General features: G+C 53.8%; 1 protein-coding gene across 3 annotated transcripts in view; it reads right to left on the bottom strand.

The window, feature by feature from the left end:
• The window catches only part of SEMA7A (semaphorin 7A (JohnMiltonHagen blood group)), a 31,008-nt gene that overhangs the window by 805 nt on the left and 12,826 nt on the right, over positions 1–17,377 (bottom strand). For all 3 annotated transcript variants that reach the window (XM_065733645.1, XM_065733644.1, XM_065733642.1), the window contains 12 exons: positions 7,927–8,060; positions 6,992–7,042; positions 6,711–6,806; positions 6,193–6,277; positions 5,620–5,730; positions 4,561–4,700; positions 4,059–4,237; positions 3,746–3,854; positions 2,885–3,083; positions 1,505–1,620; positions 848–999; positions 346–413 (listed from right to left, as the gene is read on the bottom strand). In XM_065733645.1, coding sequence (XP_065589717.1) covers positions 346–413; positions 848–999; positions 1,505–1,620; positions 2,885–3,083; positions 3,746–3,854; positions 4,059–4,237; positions 4,561–4,700; positions 5,620–5,730; positions 6,193–6,277; positions 6,711–6,806; positions 6,992–7,042; positions 7,927–8,060 — 1,440 coding nt within the window. The remainder of the gene's footprint in view (positions 1–345; positions 414–847; positions 1,000–1,504; positions 1,621–2,884; positions 3,084–3,745; positions 3,855–4,058; positions 4,238–4,560; positions 4,701–5,619; positions 5,731–6,192; positions 6,278–6,710; positions 6,807–6,991; positions 7,043–7,926; positions 8,061–17,377) is intronic.

The following is a 17,377-nucleotide window of genomic DNA, read 5'->3' on the forward strand; positions in this document are numbered from 1 at the left end:
TGCACAGCAGCCAGACTGCATGTCTGAGGGTGGGAGGCAAGAGATTTCCCAATACACAGCACAGGCTGGGCAGGGTCACTGAGGCCACCCCTATCCAAGGGATATCTGTGTCAAGGTGCCATGAGTATCGATGATGGCACTGCATACCGAAAGGGCTGACGAATATTCTGCTCATGCCTCGTATTTACTTAGCAAACACGCTGCATAGCTCTGAGCTGAGCTCTGTGTGTGGTGTCTCAGTGGAAACACAGTCATAATGAGTTCACCAGGACTGAGTAGTAACAGCTCTCCCAGACACTTGAGAATCAGTCACCCTGCCTCGCATGGCTCAATCCCCTGGCATACCTTCCTTGACTTCACCCTTCTGGCACCTTCCCTGCCACGGCTCCAGGTCCAGGTTCTGGCGCACCTCCCTGGCAGATGGGAACAAGCATTAGCAACGCAGTGCCACAGGAAAGGGGCACTTTGGAGCTACAGGAGGAACTGCCCATAGAGACTGCAGTGGATCAGAAAGTTCGAACGGCATCACGAGCAGCAGACCTTAATTCCCATGTATGAGAGCAAGCGAACGGACCAGTGTTTGCAATGAAGCTGTGCACACTTCTAAGGGGAAAAGGGTGCTCAGGCACCCACTGATCTCTCCCCCCCACCACAGCAGGGGTGCTGCAGAGCACCCAAAGAGGTGCAGCTGCTGTGAAGGGCACTCAGCACTGCCTGGACACAACGGGATCTGCCTCTGACGGGAACACGGTCTCAAAACCAGGAAAGGGAACGCTGAAGATGTTTCCCAAGCCAAACCATCCAGCTGAACTGGACGGAGAAGCAGCGAGCTGCCAGCACCACGTACCGGTGTCCATAAACCGACTGACAGCGGCCGCCGGCCCACCCGCAGTACGGGTCCCTGGCCAGCAGGCAGCTCTCGCAGTTGTTCCGGTACACCCCGCACATGTCCATGGCTATCTCCACGACTTTCCTCGTTGAGCCCACGTACAGCATCGCCTGCGGGGAGGAAAGCAGAAGGGCTGATCCCCCCCGGCACCCTGTCCCACTGCCGCCTCGCCAACGTCTAGCGCTTCCCCGGAGAAATGCTCCCACAGCTTTTAGTCGCTGCGATGCCGGCTTGGATTCCACCAGCAGGGCTGGGAGCTCTCCAGGCAGTGCAGTCACATGTTGTTTGCTCTCTATCTTCCCTCACCAGCCCTAGGTATAAATAAATTTGCTCCATCGGTGCCAGCAATGTTTTCACCCCCAGGATGGAGCACTGGCGTTGTCTGACAGTTCATCTGCCAGCGAGGCCAGAAAAGGAGAGGGAATCTGCAGGGGAAGCAGAACTCTGTGCTGGGATGTGACCCAGGACACTGGCCCAGCTGTGGGGACTCCCCCCACAAACCCATCCGGGGGCTACTTCCATGCCTAGGAGCTGGTATTTAAGTGCCTTGTCCCTTCCTCCTGCTTGCTTTTACAACTACAGACCCGACCACTGGTTTATTTTCTGCGGACCTACCCTCTCGTGGTCCAGGATCATGGTCTGGATCGGGTCCTTCTTCGAGAAGACCTGGAGCTCCATGATGTTATGCACTCCTCCTGGCAGCTCCACTACCTTGTGGATGGATCCCTTGTCTGGAAAGCAAAACAGGAGAGCCCTGATGAAGGCAAAGCAGAGGGTCTGGAGCCAGGAGTGGGGAAACCAGGCAGAGAACCAGCTCTGTGAGTTCAGCCCTTGCCGCAACACACAATACCACTCTGCAGAGCCAGATACAACTGTGCCCCTGAAACCAGCCACCCAGGGGAGACTGGAACCTTTTTCAGCATTATTTTCTTAGGAAATCACCCTTCAGTAACTCCTAGAGCAGAGCTTTGTCACTCTCCCAGCCAAGAGCCACGAAGAACTGACTTCCCCTCGAGGCCTGGCCAAGCCCCCTTTGCTCAGCTGCACCATTTCTTTTTGGTAAGAAAAACCAACAGCTCACAAACTCGGCAATTCTCCTCGTGGCGGAGCGAGCATCAGGAATCTCACCACTTACTCTCACTTTGCTTTCTCATCGTTTCCCTTTCCCAGGTAGCTGCTCCCCTCCCCAGTGCAGCCAGGGGAGGCGAGGCAGGTCCCCAGGAACGGTCAGGCAGGGAAAAGCATCACCTTTCCTCTCACCCCAGGTGTCTCCACACCCACTGCAGCATGGGTGGGAAGCTGTCCTGCCAAGCCCTGCAGCATAAAGAGAACTCCCTTGCAGAGTCTGGAAGGCATTAGCTACATTTAGCTCAAGCTTTTAGCAAGATAAGAACAAAAAGAGCGTGCATGGGCTCCAACCCAGGCCACCAAGATTTGTCTGCATCTTTTCCATGCCAGTAAACAAGCCCCAGCAGATGGAAAAAAACAAACCAGTACAGCTTGAGGGAGTGAGACAGGGCAACAAGGCAGGAAGGAGAGCACTGGCATAGGGAAAACCTTCCACACACCTGGGCAGGGGCACTGAGTAGCTACAGCACATGAGAAACCAGGCAGCCCTTCCAACTGAGCCCTCCAGCTTCACATGGAGGACAGGACTTTTGCTCTGCTGTCTCGTTTGCCTCCAGCAAAACCTCAGGCTTGGCGTGGGACCAGCAGGAAGCACCAGTGGCTGTGATCATCTGGGGAGGGCCTTGCTACCCCTCTTCTGCCCTAAAACCACACAGCCTGAGACTTTCTATAGGCTGAAGCTGCCCAAGAGCATAAATCTCATGAGCTGGCAGTCTGCTTTCAGCCTTCTGGATGCATTTAGCTCTGCGGGGACTTGGCAGATTGTCCGATTGACAGACAGATGTCAAGCTGACAGCAGCGTAGCTCTGGGGTCTCACTTTCCTGCTGAGGGGAAAGCAGCCAGGGTACCCCACAGGTTCCCAGTACCTGTTGCCAGATAAAGCACGGTGTACCGGTGTCCATCACTCGCAGAGACCTCGTGCACCCCGATCTTCTGGTAGCGGTGCTTGTTGTGGAATAAGGGGCTCCTGGTGGGAGCGAGGGGCTCCACCCTCTCCTCTACCTCTGGGTGGCTGTCAGCTATCTTGAAGGTCTCACTTGGGGTGTGCTGCCCAGAGGGAACACACTGCACCGAGAGGGAACAAAAGGCACTGTGTCAGAGGAAGGCAGATCCCTGCGGGATCATCAACACGGTGCAGCTGAGCCCAGAGCCTCCTGCCACTGGGAAGAGCCTGCTGGCTGCTGTGCAGGTACACGGGATCATAAAAGCAGGTTGGAAAACACACAGCAAACACCTTATCTGCACACCTGGCAGCCCAACAGCCTTTCTCCGACTGCAAAAGTTTCAGCTTAGAAGATTCAGACCCTGCCATTTCCCACCAGCCTTGAACAGCCTCTCCCCACACTGCTGTTTGCTTTCAGGTCAGTTGTGCACCATGAGTTGGAGGGTTGGGCCGCAGAGCGGTGCGGGCAAAAATTCAGTGTTAGCAAACACAATGAGAGGCTTTGTCCTCAACTTCAAGTGAGAGCTGGGGCCTGTTTGTCAAGTCCAAAAGAGCCTCGGTCCCCTCTATTTCCATGAAGGTGTTGGACTTTGTCCAGCCTCCTCGTGTTTCCAGTAACGAAGCTCAGATCCCTCCCATGGTGGCCACGTCCTGCCTGAGACCAGCACCCCGCTCTCAGGTGGCTGTTTGGGACCCTCACCTGCCCCAGCTCCTCTGACAGAGCAGAGCAGGGACCCCAGGAGGCCTCTCTGCTTCACATGGCTGTCTTTCATCATTCACTCACCTGCCCAGGCTTGATCTCCGGGTTGGGACCATTATAGCCTTTGAGCTTTGATGTCCGAAACACATTGTCAATGTCTCCAAAAGAATAGACACAAACAGCAGAGCTTCCCCTGTGGGCAACAAGACAAAGACAGGGTCAGGGAGACAGTGGCCACTGCCCAGGGCATGGCTGGGGCACAGCTGCGTGTCGCACCTTTGCTGCCCATGTCCATTCTGGCTGTTTTCCACCCATGTTCCTGCCAGAGAGAACAAAGGGCTGAAGGAAAGGACTCGGCCCATGGGACAGGCATCCACTGTTTCACAAAGACCCTTACCAGGTGTTCGTGAAGAGTCCGTAGACTTTGGAGTCCCTCCAGTTACTTGCAGGGACAAAGAAGACATCCTGCAGCCAGTTGAAGTTGCCCTTGGTGGCCGGGTCGACACAAATCAAGCTGGCCTTCAGGAAGGTGGTCCACTTGGAAGCAGAGAGTGAACTGGTTCCACCTTTGTCTTCCTAGGGTGGAGAGAAAACAGGGAGTCAGGGCTTAGTAGAGAACAACACAAAGTCCGTTCTGTATGGCACCTTAGGAGGAGAACTGGGGACTGTTCCAGAGATATATTTGCAACTCTTGTACATCTCTAACATCCCAGCACGATAGGACAGTGCTGTCTTCCCTGCAAGCAGGATGGGAGCCCAAGGACAGGAAGGCTAAAGGACATGGCTAGAGGGAGCCAGAGGGGCCAACTCGTGTGCTGACAATACCAGATGAGCTGGCACAACCATTTGCCACCCCTGTGACACTGTTGCCTCCCTGCCATACACTGTCCCCAGGGTACCTTACACAGCTGGGCCACTCGGGAGATGTTTCTGGGTGCCTCAGGACTCTTATCTGGGTTATCCTCACGGAAGAAGTAGTAAATCTTGTCCTGGTAAGGCTCCTCGTGCCTTAATGTGGTGGCTTTGACAAACTGAGGGTCTGGAAAGGGAAGAAAGCAGTCAGAAAACCTTAGCCTGAATATGTACCTTTCAGAAGTTGGTGGGTCCGGGCAAAGGACAGCTCTAAGGCCTTCCTCTGTACCTGACCAGTCACAGCACACTAAAGACAGCTCTTCATGCACCATGTTCCCATGGGTTCCCTTTCCTTTCTCTCCACCACACACCAGTTTCCTTGCAGGGCAAATCCTCAGAGCCCAGTGAAGCCTTGGCTCCCTCAGTGAGCAAGCTGCCTCATTGTTTGTGTTCAGTGTGGAAAACCCAGTCATGTTTTTCCCATTAATACACTGCTGCCACAAAGGGCATCCCCAGCACCAGTACGGTCCCTCAGGGCATCGTTATATGGTGGCCCCTTGGCAGGGAGTCCTGTGTCATCATGGAATCAACCCCACTGCTCTGGGTGTTTTGGGTTTTTTCCTGCTGTCCTGCTTGGTGTCATTTGGATTTTTGTCTTTGGTCAGGGGGGTTCAATTATCTTCCCAGAGAGGCTTAGGGGAAGGCAGCGCAGTAAGGTTACAGAATCTGAAGAGGGTTCTTTCCCCCATTAGCAGCCCAACAGCTTCCTGCTGCACGGTCATGACCCGGCTGGGGATTTGGAAAGAGTCACTACCCAGAATGGAAGTTGTTCTTCCTGTTTCCACCATTGCTCGCCAGCTGATGGGCACCTTTACACAACAAGCATCTGACATGGGACTTGCTGCCCATTTCTCTCCATTTCCCCATCCCCTCCTTCCTCCCCCTGAGTAAGAGGAACACATGCCAGTTGTCTTGCTGCAGAAGCAAGGAGTGTGAAATTCCCCCCCGAGAGCTGCTGGGTCTCTCCCTGCCACACCATGGGGGACAGACCCCAGATGAAGCTGCTTGGTGGGGCAAGGCAGCCGATCCCGTGCTCCTGTACTCACTCTGCATCACCGTGTCACTTGTGTAGAGCTCTCCATCCCCTTTCACTCGTCGGAAACGGGGTATCTTGCCATTCTGCTGGCTTTTCTTGATGGTGGAGTAGATGTTAGGATCTGTGGGAGAGGGAGGCTCATTTGCAATTAGATGTTTCCAGAAGGGGCAGAAGGATTTGTGAGCGTAAAAGCAAGAACCAAGAGGTATCTAGGCACGTGGTCAGGTGAAGGGGACTCACAGATGGTGGATACTGGTCAAAAAAACCCAGATGTACCTGCATAGGATTGAGTGGGCTTGGAGGACTCTTAAGGGAACACTCTCAAGCCTTTTGCTTACAGAGCAGCAGGGATAACTACTGTTCTGCCTCTGGAAGGGAGCCTCATCTCCCCCTCTACCAGGTCCACAGCAGTGCAGTTACTTGAGAATGATGTCATTCCCACTGCACTCTACCCTCTCCTGCACAGAGATTCAACCCCCTCTCCAGGACAGGAACAAACAACCTCGTGCCATACTCTGTCCTAGCAGGACAACAAGATCACCAGCAGCACTGCAACCCAAAACATGTGAGCAGCCAGACTTACAGTCAACGATGACGAGGGAATTTGTATCAGGAGTGAAAGGAGCAAGGCCTCTGCCATCCTGTGGAGAGTCCTTCTCCTTCTCTGTCTGGGGAAGGAGAGAAACGGCCCCTGAGAAATGCAATCAGTTCAGGGCAAGGCAAGGAGGGTGGGAGAAGCAGGTGCCCAAGTCCCCCCCCAAGGCAAAAGAGCACAGAGGTGACTGGGGTCACCCCTGGCTTCTAAGGACCTCTGCTTGTGGGGGCTGTCCCATGCTGTCATGATAAGCTGCCTGAGGGAGCCAGCATTTCAGAGCACTCTGAGGGGGAGAGCAGACTGGGGCACAATTTTACAGAGGCAGCGGGATACAAAAGTGCTTTGCTCTGCTCCCTTCACACCCCTCAGTCTGTGATTTCAGCTGTTATGGGGGCAACAAGGACCCCTGAGCTCTGTTTCAGCTTTAGGCCCGCTCCGAAACGATGCTGCATCCCCCACAGTGGAGAAGACACCATGAAAAGCAGGGCAGAGGATCTCCAGCTTACCAAGTGCCAGCAGGTGGGATCACAAGCACCGGTCCCACACACTAACATCTTATTTCCATGCTTTGCTATTAAGGTGATGAAATTTTTATTGTCCTCCTGCAAGAGAAAGAAGAGGATTGTGAGCAGCTGTGAAAGGCAGACCCCAGCCCTGCAGCTCCAGTGCTATCAGCACTCTGCTATATGGCTTGCCAGCTTTTCCATCGGTGTTAAAATCAGAGGAGCAGCCCTCCAGCCTGAGCCCTCCAACCCACATATGCTGTTCTTCCACAGGTAGGACCTACCGGGCTCCCAGGCTTCAAACACTGGGCTTCATTTTCCACAGGGAACTCTACCTGGTGTAAAAGAGAAAGAGGTACACTTTAATAGCTCCCCTCTCAAAGACAGCTAATAAGGGCTCAACCTCACGTGCCACATACTTAGCTGCTGTCTTAGCAAGAAGCAAAGCAAGCCCATCAGTTAGAAGGCCATAAACACAGCAGCTCAGCCCTCTTCCCCAGGTGAAGGCCCTTGGGGAGTGGCAGGACTGGGTCTCTCAGCCCTTGGGGGTGATGTGGAGAAGGGGGGATGCAGAGCTGAAGCACCAAGCACAGCCTGGGTTGCTCCCCAAAGGATTCTGGGAGAGGGTCTGCTGTTGCAAGGAGTGAGCATTCAGCAGGGGATACCCAAAGACAGACACACAAACCCCACTGTTCCTCAAAACCAAGGGATATTTCTGGGAATAAACTGTAGGGACTGGTTTGTTTGAGGAGAACAAGAATGTGAAAGCTAACTGCCTCAGGGTTTTCCTGTTGTTTTAACTCAGTGCTAGGCTGATTCAAAGCCTGATGTTTTTGAAAAGAGGCAGCCTGGTCAGTGATGATGGAAGGGGATGGGAACACAGCTACTCCACAGTAACCTGAGTCTAAGCATCCCTTTCCAAGCTACAGAACACGTCCTCCATGTGGCAATCCTAGCCATGGGGCAATAAAGACCCCAGGAAGATCACAGCCTGGAAAGAACCCACCTGCAGTTAGGGCAAGACACTTCCCTTTGCTGCAGGCACCAAACATACAGATGTTGTTGGTGGACAGGACAGGTTGGGCATAGAATGGACACTTTCAGCCTGGACTTTGCTGGTGGCAAAGGTACCAAGTATCAAACACCTGGGCTGTGAGACAAACACTGAATGCTTCCTTATGCAGCTGTGGGCTTAAACCAGTGAGCAGAGCATGCTTACCAGGTAGGTCTCAGTAGTTGCAAAGTTATAGTAGTAAAGTATTCCCTCTCCCCCGACGTAGATGCTTGAGCTGTTTGTTTCATGGTAGAACACCGGGTACTTCTCATTCCTGGGAAACCTATACTCCCTCTCACCTAGGAACAGCACAGAAAAGACATTCATTAGGAAAAGTGCAGCCCACTGCAGAGCAGCCGCAGCCAGTTCAGGCTGACTGACTCCCTTCTGCATCCTTGGCATGAGCGATGAGAAAAGCAAGGACACAGGGTTGTATGGGACGGTGCCAGGCAGGCAGGGAAGGCAGCTCCCAGGCTCTGAGCTGTGCTCTTGTCCTGGCCCCAAGGACAGGAGGTGGGATGGATGGTGTTCAGAGTCACTACCAGAAGCTGTCAGCCTGGGAAACGCAGCCCCCAGGCCAAAGCCTGGATGTCAGAGGGGAAAGGAAGCACGTAAAACTGCAATACTCGGGGCTGCATGTCCCCAGGGTGGCCAAAAAGCGAGCTGCAAGACCTGAGCCCTGGTGTCACAACTGGTTGCTGCAAATGGGAAGCTTCCTGAGCCCAGCTGAGAGGAAGGACTGCTTGTCCTTCCCTTCTTTCCTTCCTCTTTCACCTTCATGCCTTTCCAGTTCCTACTCACCCCCCCTTCCCCTCTCTGCACTGCCAGCTCAGGTGTGGGAGGATGCAGCGGTGCAGGGCGGGGAGCAGAGCTGTGTGCACACCCCCACCCCGTGCCCTCTTCTCCCTCCCAGCAGCTTTGCACCAGCCCAGGATGCTGCAACCACACCTGGCAGCTCAGAGCAGCCGTGCCAGGTCCCATGCTGCTGGAATCTGCCTCGTCCCACATGCAGGGAATAGCATCAGATGAGGACTGACCTCTGCACAGGAATGCTCTCCCTTTCCATCTTTCTCTTTTCCCTTTACCAAAGAGGAGAGCCTCTCCTACCAAGAGCTGCTGCTCACAGCTTGCAGACAAAGGTTGTGTCTGCCTTAGGAGCTGGCTGCCTGCACAGGCAGGCAATAAATCAGCAGCACGTGTCCCTATCTGTTTATAGGGCCACTTGGCAGGACAGGCAGAGGACAATCTTCAAGCAGCCCAGTGCTTTCTCTACCCAGAGCACACAGCACGGGGGCTCCTGCCAAGATCCTGCAGAGGCAAGTGTTTGAGGTTTTTCTCTTGATCCCATCTGCTGCTCACACACCTCCACGGGGCGAGGAATGGGGTCAGTAGGGTAGCCTGGCTCCTGCAGCCACCCGGGACGCAGCCCTGCAGAGATGAGCAGGAGGCACACAGCAAGGAGGCCTATACCACCTTCCAGCCCATCTCTTTGACACATGGGGCAGTGGCAGGAGGGCTTCAGCACTCTGGACCCCACAAGCAGGAAGGCTGCCAGTCCAGCTACACCCACCCCAGGCAGCTCTGGCTGCACTTCAGCACACTTTGCACTTTCCTACAAACCTCCAGCCCAGTGTCTGCTGCTGATCCACAAGAATACTTGTTGTTCCCCAATTCTCTCCCCAGCTCTGCCCTTCTGCACACACATGCCTCTGCAATCACGATACCTTTGGTTTTGCTTTGAGGGTTTGGGGTGGTTTTGCTTTCACAACACTTTCATAAGTTCTGGTCAGTCCCCGAGCACTGTGCCAACCTGGTTCCTTGCAAGGACATGCTTCTCCTCAAATGGCAGGAAACAAACAAGCCCAAAACAATAATTTGGTCGGCGTCAACATGCTATTTATTCTACTGCTCCCCAGGGGCTGCACTGAATCACTGAGCTGGGAATACACAATCCAGATACACGCCACAGTCCAGATAGTTGGGCACTGATTTGGGTTGGAAGGGAGCTTCGCAAAGGAGTTTCTGTGAGCAGGTGCTTGGGTGCATTCAGCCCTCGCTCTGCCCCAAAGTGCTGGGGTTTGAGCTCAGTGGTTTGGGGTATAAATGGCTCTAAGAGAGAGGATGACAAGGCCGGGGGCATCCAAAGGCTAAGGGCAAAGCACGGTGCCCAGAGCATGTCCCCAAAGAAGGGGACAACGAGAAGCAAGCCCAGAGCTTGAAAAATCACCAGGCAACTTTCCAGAGCTCTGCTAAATCTGTGAAGTCTCTCCGCCTGGCATTTAATGTAAAGCCAACCGACAGCACGCAAATCAATGGCGGGATTGTCAATTGAAATGCTAACCCGAGGCCGGAGGAATGAATAGGAGAAAGAGCAGCTTTGTGCTTTGCCTGCGAGAGGGGGAATGCCAAGGCAGACTGAAGAATAATAGTAATAAAAAACGAGGGAGAGGGAGCGAGCCCAGCACATCTCGCAGGGATGCATGAGGGGTGAGGTAATGGAGGAGGAGGGAAAGGACCAGGGAGGATGCTTCAGATGAGACCCACCCTAAATAAACTCTGCTTCGAGCTGACCAGGCACAGCGTGGGCACGTTGTGCTTTGGAGGAAGAGCTGGAGGACCTATGGATGCAGGAGCCAAGAGCTCAAGCTGTGGCTGTGGGCATGGGAAGAAGCAAGCCTGCAGCCCTCATCTCCAAGCAGATGCTCGCAGTGCTCCAGCTAGGGAAGCCGTGTGGGTGTGTGGGCTCGTTATAGGCAATCGCAGCACAGTCGCTTTATTCCCAGCTCGGGGGCTGACTCAGCTATGCTGCACCCCACCTCACTGCTGTGTGATGCAGGAAGGCCATTGGAGCCATCAGTAGCTAGAGCCCAAATGCTGGGGCACTGGTTTGCACAGCTTGGAGCGTGGGTAGCACGTGGGGTTTTGTGGGTCTAGGACTCACAGTTGCTCAGAGAGGACCGTGTTAGACTCATAAGAGTAGAATCATAAGATATGCTGAGTTAGAAGGGATCCATAAGGATCATCGAGCCCAAGCCCTGGCTCCACACAGGATGACCTAAAAATGAGACTGCACGCCTGAGAGTGTTGTTCTTGAGCTCCAGAGCTGTCCTAAAACAGAATGGGTTGTTCAAGTCTGCTCTGATGATGGCATTTTCCGACAAAGAACTGAAACAAAGCTTGAATCAAATGGAAAGAGAAAGCAATAGGGATCTTCTGCCCTTTGGGAATGGCACTGACACAGCCAGGAGCGAGAGCACCATGCCTGTAAGGTCTGACACCGAGCTCACTCCTGCCAGAATCACACACACATCACTTCCTTCTCCACTTCCCTTCTTTTCCAACCACACCTTGCTTCCCCTGCCTGTCAGGTGTTATCTGTTCCTCCTGGAGCAGACTGAACACACCATGACCTCGTGTACGTCACCACCTCTGTCGGACAAACAGGGTTTGGCTCTGACACAGGAGGGAAAGCCATACATGGCTCGCAGCTGGCAGCATGGGGAGCAGCAACTCCAATACCTGTTTCACAGCATGACTGTGAGTCGGGGCTGAGCAACCCCGGACACAGCTCAGGCACTACTCACACCTTGCATCAGGAAGTATCACAGCCAGCTCCTCTCACTGACATCCATATGATGAGCAGCACTTGGCACGTTGATGGCTCTCCTTTAATGGCAGGGAGTGGGATTCAATCCAAGCCCGGTGTACTCTCTCGCACCAGGGAGAAGGAACTGACCAAACTCATCCCGTCTCCCTGCTCTGCTTTTCCCAGTGCCTCTGCAGGAAGCCAAGCTGTATTTTTAGAGGCTCTATAAATTCCAAAGTAGAGGTGTTTGGAAGGAGTTAGTATGCCTATGGACAGCAGCAGTAGCCACTACATGATTAGGTTTTCCTTCCCCCGTGACTTTGCGCATGATGTGACCCAAAGACAGCAGCTTCTGTTGTCACAACCGGCGAGGCTGGTGAGGCAGCCCACTCCTTAGGATCTTAGCCTGACAGCTTTCTGGGACTTCAGCTCAACCTGTGCTCCAACATCAGCCATTTCTCAAAAAAGAAAGCAAAACAGAAAGATGAGGACCCTCAGAGCTCCCCTCCCCCCCGCAGGCATTGCAAAAGCAGTTTGTGCTGCCCGCCTTCCCCTCCCCACATACATTCTCAGGATGCTTGCACTCCCTACCCCGTCTCCCAAAATACTCCAGAGCTACAGGGAAGCAGCAGCAGAACGCAGGCAGCTGATGGGCTAAAAATGTAGCCTTCTGCTGAAGCAGGACCAGACATGGCCACACGTGTTTCCTGCTCTTTAAATCCTTCTGTGCTCTCTCTCTCTTGGGGACCACTGCAGTGCAGTTGCAGCCCCGCTCTCATTTCCCCTCTCCCTCCTCCCAGCACCACTGATAGTATTGACAGCTGGAGCCTGAGAGTGGTGTGGAAAGGGCAGGGGCCAGAAAAACAGGTCAGACCAATGCCATTGAGGTCAACTCCTGCATACCTCGTGCTTTTCTGGGACAGAGAAGGGCACTGGCCAGGTATGGGCCAGCAAGATTACAGCCACAACACGTTGCCTTTGCTTTAGCCAGCTCAAAATCAGGCACGTGCCTGGAAAGGAGAGCATAACTAAAATAGTTTCCAGTGGAGATGAAGTGCTTTCTCATCAGCCTGAGGTTGTAAAAGCCCTGACAGTATTTTTCCATGCCTTCCCTCCTGTAGGAAACATTGCAGTTTGGTTCCAGAAAGCAGCACAAAGGAGAGTGAGGGCTCACACCGTGCTGCTCTGCCTCTTAGTTTTCCATCTGTGGCCATCACACTTGACAGAGTGAACCCCTAAGCCCAGCAGCGAAGGCACCTTGTGGTGGGTTGGAAAGTAACGGGGGGATGTGCAGCCTCAAACGTCTGCAAAGGGGTCGGGGTGTTTGCAGGAAGCTGCTGCACCCACAAGAGACGTGTGAAAGCACAGAGGGAGCTGTGCAGCTGGGAAGCCCACGTTTACTCAAACCCACCCGTCGTGTGTCTTATTTCAAGAGCGAGTCAGCGGCGGATCTCTTTTTGGTATTTCTCATCCTGCCTCTCCCCCAAGGCAGTTTGGAAATGAGCAGCACTCAGCTCTGCTCACAGCCTTCTCCAACCATTTCAGACAGCCCCCAAGCAGCAGCAAGCCCTATTCTTATTCCTTAACACCTCCCTCCTCTCTGCTGCAGGAGACCGACTTCTTACAGGAGCAGACAGGACAAGGGGGGGAATGGCTTTAAACTAAAAGAGAGGAGATGTGAGGGAGAAATTCTTTCTTCAGAGGTGGTGAGGTGTCGGCACTGCTGCCCCGAGCTGTGGGTGCCCCATCCCTGGAGGTGCTCGAGGCCATGGATGGGCCCTGGGCAGCCTGAGCTGGGGGGCAGCCAGCCTGCAGCAGGGGGTTGGAAACAAACGATGTTGAAGATGCCCTCCAACCTAAGCTATTATACGGCATGATTCTAAGAGCATTCCCAGCTGCCAGCACACCCCGCTGCTCTCCTTCTCTTTGGCAGACTCCCCAAGACCCTGCAAATCATGGGATGCTTGGGTGCCTGCCCTCGAGGTACTGATGCCATCGAGAGGAGAGAGAACACGGAGGAAATGAAGTGCTTTGTTCCTGCAGAAGCTCTCAGCCCACGTTAACTGCCCCAAAGGGCTGTGCTAACGAGGGGACCAGCCCAATGCGATTTCTGAACACGGCCCTAAAGACAGCAGATTTCCAGTTTCTGGTAAGCATCTCGGCAGCGCTATTGAGCACAGAGGTGAGCAAGGGCAGAAAGAGGAAAAGGCTTTTCGTTGGGTGATGCAGCTGCCAGGCAGGGGTGCACCTGCTCCAAAGCCTTTCTGTAAGCCACACAGTCGCCTTCCCCTCCCTGGGGCTGCCGAACTGGAGCAGGCAGCGGGCCAACCTCCAATAAAAGGAGAGAGACCCCTAACCTGAAACGAGCCTCGCATTCAAAGCTCCTGCCCTCCGCCAGCTTTCTGCCAGCAACGCACAGCCCTCAGAAGCCTTGAGCCAGGCAAGGCAGGCTCCTCTTAATTAAGCACAAAATGACTACATGACAGGCACTGCGGCGCTTTATGCTGAGGCAGCGGGAAGGAGGCGTGCCAATGAATTATTGCCATGCCCCAGCCCCTTCTGCATGTCCCCCTCCCCACATTCTGCAGCCCGTTACCTCTGAGCCAATCTGATATCCCGAGTGCCCCGGGAGGCGGCTACAAGAGGCAAGGACAGACATCAAGCAGGGATGCTTCCCTCCCTCAACTGCCTGCACCCCACGGATTGCAGGTGCTAAATATAGAGCCAGGTTTTGTTCACTCCCCAAAGCTGTTCTCTGTAATAACAGTCCCAAACTGTGCTGCGTTCCTGCTGGAAGCTGGGGAACTTTGCCCTGTGGTTATGGAATTTCATGACGTGGTCTCGAGAATAACTGGAACAAAAGGATGCTTTTAGCAGGAGAGCTCTATCTAAGAGCCCAGCTGCCCCTCCCTGTAGGGAAATCAGCTTCCAGAGGTTGGTTATCACAAAAAGCCTTCCGGGATAAAGATCATCACAAGCACCTCTGTGTGCACGCACCAGCGAACAGCCACTTTACCTCTTCCATTAATTGGCAGCCATCTCCCAGCTGCTGGTAACAGCACTGCAGCCCGCAGCAACAGAGCATCCCCTTCAGGCTGCGGAGCTTTGTTCTGCCACCCCAAGCTCCTGCCCTAGGTGAGGAGATGCCACAAGCTGTGCCCTCAGATACAGAGATGTAGGCTCCAGAGCAAGGACAAAGATTCAGCTCCCTGCACAAAGCAGATGAGAAGGAGCACACAGCACAGGGACCCTGCTCTTGGTGTCCCTCGGCCCTGCTGCTGTAGGTTCCCACCCCTGCAATGAATGTCAGCTGGGTCTCAGCCACGCAGGCTGGCAGAGCAGCCCCTTTCTGCTCACCTCCATCACCAAAACATCCACAATATCTACTTTTCACACGTCCATCCTCAGCCCACAGCCACGGTTTTGTCTGCTTGGCAGTATCTATGCATTCACCCGGAAAACTCCCCCAGCTCCCTGAGCACCTGCTCCTCTCTCCCTCCCACCACACACATCATCAGTAAGATAAGTAAAAAATTAAACCCAGACTAAGTGGAGTCAGAGCTACAGGAAGCTGCAAGATGATAGGGTTCAGATCTGGGACCGGGTATCTATATAGCACTAGAGATCCAGAGCTCCTTCAGCAGCGATATTAAATACGTTAAGAGCTGTACAAAGCCTCCTGCTGCAGATTTAAGCTGCTCTGAAACTCAGCAACGGCAGAGGATGCTCAGCAGCCTGACAGCACTTCTGTCCCACCACACACGAGACGCAGCCTACTACACTGGGTGGAGCTGGGAGTGAAAGGCATTGAACAGGAGGACAACGTCCTATTTCTAGAGCAACCAGGAATAGCCACACACCATGGGATGCAGCTCCACTGGAGAGAGCTGGCCACACAATGAGCTATTTCTTCCTTTCCAGGCCTTTTTCTGGATACAAGCTGCTTTAAAAAGCATCACGTACGCAGGTTGAGATTGAATTCATCCTGCCTCAAGGCACCGGGCAGGACTACATCACCGCCAGAACGTCCTCCCAGCCCAATTTTCCTTAATTCTAGCCCTGAATCTGCCCGAGAACTGACACAGAGCTGGTCAGCACTCCTCATCTGCCCCTTTCCCAGCTCTGCGTAGCACTGAAGTGGCCACAACTTTTCCTAGTTCCCCCACGCCTGTTATTTTTGTGTCACGCTCTTGTAACAAGAGGTGGCTGTGATTCACTCGCTCGGTTTGTTTGGTTTGTTTTGCTTTTTCAATCTGTGCAGAGCAAGAAATATTTTCAACCAACATCTCAGGATACCAGCAGCACCCACCGTGCGAAAACGAGCCGTCTGCAGAAGAAAACAGCACTGCTGGGAAAGCAAGAAGCTTTCCCCTGGAGATGCTGATGCTGTGAGAGCTGCATTTAGAACTGCCCTACGAGATGCTTCACACCCTTGGGTCTGTGGCATCACCAGCACCAGCTCTTCCCTTCACACCATTTCTCAGGGCCACGCAGAGACAGCTCAGCTCAGCAGAGCCCAGGGGTTCCCAAAGGCAGTGTGGGAATTTTCCAGGAATCACCATTTCTAACTGTTCCCCCATCCTCCCCCCCGGGCCAGTTTACACATTTAGGGCAGCTGAGGGTCAAGTGTATAATCCTTCTCTTCCCCTGCAAAACCCGCTCACCTCCTGTGAGATGCACGCTGACTCAGAAGTGGACCCCTCCAGCTCTCATCCCCCCCGTTAGCATCATCTGTCAGTCAAAGGGGAATAATTAAACTGTCAGGCTCTGTCCTAACCCAAGCTGAGCCAGCAAAGCTCGGTGTGGGACTGGAAGGCACCTTTGCAAAGTAGCGCCCAGCCAGCCAGTGTTTGGGTAGAAGGACAGGAAGAATAAATCAAAGGAGATATTATCAAGAACATAGCGTGCAAGGTTGATACGTTTGTCTCCACACCAGCCCAGGCTTCCCCCTGCAAGCTACAACAAATCAGGAATTCACCATTTACCACAGTCCCCATCATTTACCATAGTCCTTCATCAGGTCAGGAGGTAGAGGAATAACCAAGAGAGACCTCAGCTCATCTGATGCGGGAAGGAGGCCCAAGGTCCTCATCAGTAAAAAGGATCTTAAGCACTCTGGACATGACCAGTGGACAAGAGCTGAGCTCAGCCCTTTGCTCTGCCCTTTCTCTAAGGGGAAGAAAGCCTGCAGAGTCAGACGTGCCTCCAAATAACTGCTTACCCAGCACCAGGCAAGAGACAGCCAGCTGCACAGGGGGAGCTCCTGGGATCCCCCCCCGCTGCCTCTGCTGCTAAACGCTGCAGTATGGGGACAATGTACCCCTCCTCACCCCTTCCTGAATCCGGGATGAAAAGTACAGGCAGAGCAGCTGCCCTGTCTGAGGCCTCAGGACTGGGTTTATGCATGTTGAGTTCAGAAAGAGGACAAAAGCAGACCTGCAGAACACTTTGTTCCAGCCACAGCCCAGTGCTGCAAGTCCAAGTCCCCAGGACTGCAAAATCACTTAAAGCCAGGCAGCTCCCATCACCAAGGCTGTTTCTTTGTCTCCACATCAGAGCTCTGGATCGTGCCACAGAAGCCAGCAGCCTTTTTTCTGCTGATAGCGCACAATGTCACCTCACCTATCTCTCACTGAGACAATTGGACATTTGAGGGCCACAGGGGGAAACAGCAAAGCAGTTTTCCTGCCCGCAGTGAGGCCAGGGCTCTCCCTATATTTGCTGGGAGTGTCAATGAGGGCGGCAAGGCAGGGGTTGAGAAATGAAAGGGCAGCAGCTTCTCCCACTGCCACCTCCCTCCTCTCCCCCAGGGCTGCAGCCTGAGGACGGATGCTGCACACTTACTCTTCTCTCCTGGAGGGAATTTCTCCATTCTCCTGCAGCGTCCTAACATTTCTAGGTGTCTTTGAAGCTGTCACACCTGGCGCTAGCGATGGGCTGCGGCGTGTAAGAAATGTAATGAGCTAAAGAGCCGGCAGCTCCCGTGCAGCCCAGGGCTGAGGCTGCACCACTCAGAGCATCAGCAATGCA

Source organism: Cyrtonyx montezumae, unplaced genomic scaffold, assembly GCF_038088225.1.
Source record: "Cyrtonyx montezumae isolate F1298 unplaced genomic scaffold, pur_monq_1.0 scaffold_17, whole genome shotgun sequence".
NCBI classification, from domain to species: domain Eukaryota; kingdom Metazoa; phylum Chordata; class Aves; order Galliformes; family Odontophoridae; genus Cyrtonyx; species Cyrtonyx montezumae.